At 31.1% G+C, this 7,626-nt stretch overlaps 1 protein-coding gene across 1 annotated transcript in view; it reads right to left on the bottom strand.

Moving 5' to 3' along the window:
- Nucleotides 1-2,913, bottom strand: part of HELRODRAFT_158709 (hypothetical protein) — a gene marked incomplete at both ends in the record, with an annotated part of 3,095 nt that extends 182 nt beyond the window's left edge. The window contains 3 exons of the mRNA XM_009010710.1: nucleotides 1-580; nucleotides 1,025-1,315; nucleotides 2,776-2,913. The exon at nucleotides 1-580 is cut by the window's left edge and continues 182 nt beyond it. Coding sequence (XP_009008958.1) covers nucleotides 1-580; nucleotides 1,025-1,315; nucleotides 2,776-2,913 — 1,009 coding nt within the window. The remainder of the gene's footprint in view (nucleotides 581-1,024; nucleotides 1,316-2,775) is intronic.
- Between the last annotated feature and the right edge of the window lie 4,713 nt (nucleotides 2,914-7,626).

Below are 7,626 nucleotides of genomic sequence, written 5' to 3'. Positions count from 1 at the left end.
TTTTATATCTAAAAATTGATCGGAAAAAAATGATTAAACCTCCATGATGTGGGTCGTGCGATCTTAAACGGTCTACAAACTGATAGCCAGGTGGCATTGATAACCCAATGGAAATATTATCTGCCGAACCATGCCAGCTCTCCGTCAAAACAAAGATGTCTAGGCCTTCGTGAATCAAACCATAAATAGAGCTGAATTTTGTTATTATAGATCTGATATTTAAAACTCTCAGAACCACCGATCGCTCCTCATTTCCAATTTTAGCAGGCTTACCTTTACCACATGCTTCATTAAAACTTTCCTTGATTTTATCATCCTCAACATACTGAAATTCACCTATTGCATTTTTATTGTTACACCCCCTTTCACCACACACATCAAGACTTGAGATTTTATATTGACACTTACCATAATGGCTTTTATTATTTGCATATCTAAAACAACTTTCAACGTTTATTCCATCAAAATCAATATCATCAACGCTACCATCAGTGCCATCTCTCTCAATCAAACTTTTTCTTTCAGTTTTTGATCCCTCCAAAACTTGACTATTTTTCATCTTCCCGGAGGTCCCCTCACTCTGAATAAAAATCACCGCTTACAGATTCCTGCTTTTTTGCATCATTGATCAACTTTTTCAGCTCATCTCTCTGATCATTTGATAGGTCGTGACTAAGCCAAACACCTTTTAGGACATCATCCAACGATTTCATTCGTGATACATTATCCATTATTAAGTTTTTCGACTCAACACTATCAAGACTTATCAATAACGGTCTGTTTATTTTTTCTTGTTTTTTCCCCAGTCTCGTTACTTTAACAACTGCTTTCTCGGCAACTTCGTTTCGAGTCAAGTGATTAAAAATCTTCATAACACGTTCTTTGTCGTCGTCTCCTTCAGCAAGTCTAAAAAGCACCAAATTTTTTTCTCTCTCCTTGATATCTGTCGCATCATTCAACTTTTTTTGCACATTCTTGACTTCAACGTTAATTACATCAATGTTTTTTTAACCTCTTTGCTTACTATATCGGTCCATGACATACTAACTCCACCACTGCCCGTACGCATCTCATCAACAGCATGATTAATGTTGCTTAATTTTTCATCATTCAATTTTACTGCACATCTGATATTCCGGAGCTCCGATTCTATGATTTTACTGGCATTTGTCAACCCATCAATTTTAATCATCAATTCCTGTTTACTTCTGTCAACTGCCCTCGCAAGCAGATCCGTGTCTATTTCCGTTGATGATTTGGTGTCTGGAGAAACATTATTACATGTATCACAAAACCACTTGAAATTATTATACTTCTGAATAAAACAGTACACATCATCAGGTATTAACGTAAGATTTGAAACACAACCGCAACGAAAACAGCTGAAGTTTTTCAACGAATCTGACTTTGTCTTTGCAACAACTTCAACTTTATAACTACGCTTATTTAAATTAGGTTTTCCATTAAATTAAAGCAAATAACATAAATTAAAGTAAAATTAACAAATAATAATATCGATAAAAAATATATATAAATTTGTTTGTCTAAATTTCCTCTATTATATGCAACTAAATTTAATTAAATCACTATATGAAAATTCTATCTAATCAAGAAAAACACGGAGCAGAAACGAAACCAGCCGAAACTTCAAACGAATTTAATGTATATATTTTATATACATATATATATATATATATATAACAAATATATTGACTTGATTAAAAATAAATGTAATGATGTTCCATATTTATTCTTATAGTTTTTCTTACAACTTTCTACCACCAAGACTCTTCATTAAATAATCATACTTTATCTAATAATAATCTTTTCATAAATCGGCTGTGAATCTTGCTTGTTGTCTGATAACTTTCCTATATTTACATTTTTTTTTGAGCAGACATGATTCTTGTGTAATTTCATTCGGTTATAATATTATTTCTAAACGAAACTTGTATTATAAATTTTCTGATTGGAATCCCGCTGTAATTGCTGATGCGACGTAAACCGAATGACAAGGGGTTTAATTTCTTTTATTATATATTTAAACGTGTTTTTTTTAAATTTTGGGTAATTAACTCGTAAATTTACTTGATTTCCATATGTAGATCCATAGATGTCTCGACGAAACATCTAAATAAGAAACCTTTAAACGCTCATCAGTAGCGGATCTACCATAGTCGCCCCCCCGCGCGGTCTTTTGCTAAAATTGGCGCCCCTTTTTTTATCTGTAAAAAAAAGAATGTGGAATCATTTTCTGCTATTTTGGAAACTCTAGAAGATATTAATTATGGAGAAAAAGGTTATACAGGAAGTGTCCGAGCAGAAGCTGTTGGACTTTTTAGGTTGTTGACTAACTATTCTTTTGTTTTACTGATGTTTTTTTTTACAAAAAGTGTTGAATAACATTAACTTTTTGTCTAATTATTTGCAAAGTAATAACATTGATGTAGCATTTGCAAAGAATTTGATTGATATTACTAAAAGCAAATTTGTTGAAATGAGGACTGATGAAGCATACAACAGTTTGAACTCTTTTGTCAGTTCATACATAAAGAAAGAGTTTTCAGATTCTGATATACAGATAGAAACAGATTTCAATATTTAACACGCGATGAGTAGCTGATGAAAATTTTGTTGTCGATCGAGGTTGTTGGATTAGAGTGGACAAATACGAAAATGCATTTTGAAATTTGGATGGTACCTATCACTAAAACATGTGACGAAATCTGATTAATCAAAGTGGAGTAAACAAATATTGGAATGTTTGTTTTTAACATGATCTATGTGAGGATTAGTGCACAAATCCGGATTTTTTAGTGGATAGGCGTTAAACGATAGGTCATTTTTCTCGTCATTTGTTGCATTTGATTTGTATCCACTTTTAAATCCGTAAGCTGAGCATTTGTTCACCATTTTATATATAATTACAAACAAAATATTAAATACAATGTAAAATTATTTTATAAAAAGAAAATTAACAATTACAGATACAAAAGTTTTTAGCAAATGAACGATGATCAAAACTCAACAGCATTATAAAACAACGTGCAACACAAAAAAAAAATAGTATCAGCAAAGGTCATTCATTTAGCAAAGCGATAGCTTAATCCAGGGCCTACTATGCTCAAGTAATGATATGCGTGTGTTAGGGTGTTACTACATTTAGACATTTATGGTATATCATATAATTTCATTGAATCATTGTTGATCATCAATTGGTTGAGGATAATTACTTTTAATATAATCACTTTATTATCCACTTTCCAGTCTTTATAATCGTCATAACTTTGCTAAATGATTGAATAAATAAATTGTTATTAGAAATGTTTTACTCTTAATGGTTTGACATGTTCTGTCCTGTCGTTCTTTTTATGAAATTACTGATTAATTACGGATAACAAACATTAAAATATCTTTTAATTTTAGTGAATATTTTATTTCAAATTTTTCATTCTCTAAAGGTTGAATATAATGTTTGAAGTGACTGAAACGCATTTTTATTGAGCGCTGCTTTAAACATTTTTGATGACCTGAATTGCTCGGAGTTTTGCGAATCAGTTAGGATTTTGTTTATTTTTATAAGTGTATAATGGTCGTCGACCATATTCCTAAACCGTGTAAAGAAAAAGTGGTTGATTGGTTTTTGACATCTTATTGAATGAACTGAACTGTGCAACGATCCAAAAATTTCTGCAAACGAAATTAGTTTGATTCTTTTTTTTCCATTTGTATTGATGAAGCTTTTCATAGGGAGTTGCAGGGTAAATATCGCAAATTCTGTCTTGAAAGAGTTACTTGGATTTCATTCGGTTGTAGTGAATCAGTTTTTTGAAAACTTGTCAATATTCAAGGTTGGGAAACATCCTATAAGTAATCCTAACGATTGGTCAACAACTGTCTCTTCCATATCGATCAAGACAAGTTCTCTGCAACGACTCGCTTTTTATGGTTTTACGGCCATCAATTCTGCTGTGTGGTGGGACAGGTGCTTTTGGCGAATGTTGTGTCTTATAAAAAAATGGTGTAATAGTGGAGTTGTACTGAAAAACGTTTTAAACTCTTCGGACAGCAAGTCAAAGCCAATTTGATAAGGCACGTTTACATAAATACAAACTACTGCATTGTTAGCGTGGTTTATATTATAGCTGTGTTTTTTGACATACATACATACACGCAGACAAACAGACAGACAGACATAAATAAATACATAAATACATAATCTCTTCAATTTATCAACAAAAAAACCACTGCATTACCATCTTGTTTGACTTGATAGTTAAGTTTTTCGATTTTTCTGACAAAACTATTTTTTTCATTGTCTCTTCAAATTAAGAAAAAAAGTCAAGCGAGCTTGAAAAAGTAATCAAACAAATTTCTCCCAAATGATGAGCAAATAGAAGCATACGAATTCATGCATGTGCAGTTTTATTCATGAAACGAACATCAAAGCCAGCATAATACTATGAAAACATTTTTGTTGAATGCATTTATCTATGTCTATGCTTTCTAAGTACATTGCTGCATCTGCAAAACAGTGTTTGAACGAAACATCACAAAGCGTCCCGTCAAAAAAATATTTTATTATCCCAAATCAAAAAAACGTTTATCCAATCTGTATAAAAAAAAGAGGCCAAGGATAAATAAATACATCAAAGAGCGGCCAAACACAATTTTCCGCATCATTTAAAATAAGAAATTTGTTACCCGAAAGAGTATTTTGTTACCGAAGATTTGTGGTAAAAAAAGTTGAGATATCCACCTCATCTTAACGAATTGCTCACTTTAAAAAAATGGCTGCTGAACAAGCATGAGATTATCAGTATTTCCAGTTCGTTGTAGGTACATATGTATAGGAAATGGTATATAAAATTGAATGTTAAAATGTGGAATACGAACATCCAGCATGGCCAATCATTATATTAAATTGTAGAAAACATTTGCACAAGCCAGTTGTTTCTTGGTATTGCGAGTTATACGTTGTTATATATTGTTGTTGTATATCGAGTTATAATTTTTTTACAAAATGTAAGTGAACAACTGCAAAATTTTACATCACTTGAGTACAGAGTTGTACAGTACCATGTGCGCTACGCTGTCGCATGTTAATATCAATAAATTATATGAAGTGCCTGTCGCATTGTAAACAAAGGTATACGTAAAACCAAATAATTATGTTTATTTTTGGAGAATTTAAATAGCGACGAGCAGTTTCTAACTGGCGCACGTTCAGAGCAGAAACAATTTTTAATTATTTAATCTGAAAATCCAGCATCAACTCTCAATTGAAAAAAGGTCAATCGTTTGTCATAATTTTTACATTTTTTGAACGTGGGTTTGCACGATTCCAAGTGAACGAAAGAATTTGAGGTAATCGAGAACTTCAGAGGCATTTTGCACATTACTGTCGTGGTACATTTTTAGAGTTGTAACTTTATTTGCAATAATCTTAAATTTGTAACGCAGGAAAGTCAGCAACAGTTTTTGAAGAGTGAGTGTTATTAATATCAATCTGATTTGCAAGATTGCCTCGTTGTTTACACTTAACCAAAATGTAAATTTCAGTTTCTGATTAGCTACGAAACATATGAGGTCACAAATTTTAGAAACTTGTCGTCATAACAAGTTTACGAATAACAAAATGTCATCAATAATCATATATTTTGCCATTTTGTCGCAAACATCAACAACATCAACACTATTGCACACTATGTTCAGTGCATGGCAAACAAAGTTGCATAGATGCTGGCAGATGTGTGCATAACAATATTATATAAACACAAACATTCAAAACAACGCGTCGTACATTTCAAACATCTTTGTATGCGAAGTTTTAAACTGTCAATATAACCTGAGCAACATCTTGAAGGCCATGAACACATAAACAAATATTGTAATTCTGCTTGTTATTAACTTGATGTCAAATTGTTTTAAACTACAATTTATGGTTATTTTTAAACGTTGCTTTAGAAAAATTGTATAATCGAGTTTAAAATGGGGTCGTTGAACAAAATGAAAATTCGATGTGATTTATTTTAAAAAAACGTCAACTACGCAAGGCAACCGCCTGTAAGTTTGATGGCCAGTGTCTTTCCACAGTTCTCCTTTTTATATTCTTTAATGGACAAATTTTTTTTAAAAAGATTTATTTACGATTTTGGCCTGATTCATGTTTTAGCGTACTGAAACACAATTTAAAATTTAATTATAAAAGTTAACTCATTTTTTAACCCAAAACAATTCAAAAAACGTTTTGAAGTAAATAACTAGAATTAAATAGCTATTTATATAAAAATATGCAGATATATATATATAAACCAAATTCATACTGAAGATGATATATGAAAAATCGAAATAAGGCCTTATCTGCATGATGAATTTGAATAACAACAGTTTCATTAAATTTTCATGATGAACTTGGATAATTCTATTTTCAAAAATAGAACAATTTCCTGAAAAATTCTAGGAGGAAAATTGAAAAGACAAACTTTAAATTGATTAATTGATTTTATCAGTAGATAGATATTTAATTTTATTGAATTATATGTTATTAAAACCTACTTATTCATGCATGTCATTGGTAATCTGAATGTAAAGCTTAATTTGTGTATGTGTTTGCTTGTACGATATGCATGTTTAATGTATGTGTTGGTATGGGTATAACTGGGATTTTGACTATTAAACGTACAGTGGTCTGTGGGGGTTGCGGCATTTGCGTCGTTGCTCGGCTTTCTATTCGAGGTTGAATGGGGGGTTGGGCAATGCTGGAGGTGCTGTGATTTTCGTGGATAGTTTAGTGTATAGGATATATATTTAGTGTGGACTAACTTTATATGTATACTTCATGTATTATTGATACTGTCATTATGTTATGCATGTATATATGTATGTATGTATATATATATATATATATATATATATATATATATATTTATTTATTTATTTATATATGTTGGTAATAGACCATAATTTATACAATATTCTATAAATTTTACCGAATGTTTGGCGTTAATATGTTTGTAGCTCGTAGTTCATTTTTTCGATTTTTCTCACTAAAGTTTTTTGGAGAACGTTTAGTTTATTAAATTCAAAATAAACTTATTTTCCGAATTCATGCTGCAAATAAGGCCATATTTCGATTCCGAATGAATCATCATCAGTGCAAGTTGATTTATATAGGGAAATATTGACTTTGTGACAGTGAACTTAGATGGAAATTAGGTGTCAGGTTTCTTTCTTGGCTGGTTAGATCTAACGTTAATATTAATTAGTGAAAATGTAGAAGTAGGTTGAATTGTGTTATTTTTATATCTAGTTATATTATTTAAATTAATAGAATTATTATTCTTATCATTAGTATTTATTACATTAGAATAGGATTTATTTAATTTATTTTGCTTGCTTTTAATATTATTATTGCTACTAAATATATTCATTTTCTTATGAGTCGTATTATAATTAGATTTATTGCACCTATTGTTATTAGACCTAAGATTAAAGTTAAAGATTCGCCGCCGAACTACTCTCGCCGGAGTCAAAGGAGTATTAGAAAGGCTTAAGAGAAAGTCTCCAGGGGCGTCATTTCAGATTTTGGTTGGGGGGGGCGAACTTATGTGGTCTATGACTTAG

Source organism: Helobdella robusta (assembly GCF_000326865.2).
Source record: "Helobdella robusta unplaced genomic scaffold HELROscaffold_1, whole genome shotgun sequence".
NCBI classification, from domain to species: Eukaryota; Metazoa; Annelida; class Clitellata; order Rhynchobdellida; family Glossiphoniidae; genus Helobdella; species Helobdella robusta.
The sequence above is the reverse complement of the archived record's forward strand: the minus strand, read 5'-3'. Positions and strand labels throughout refer to the sequence as shown.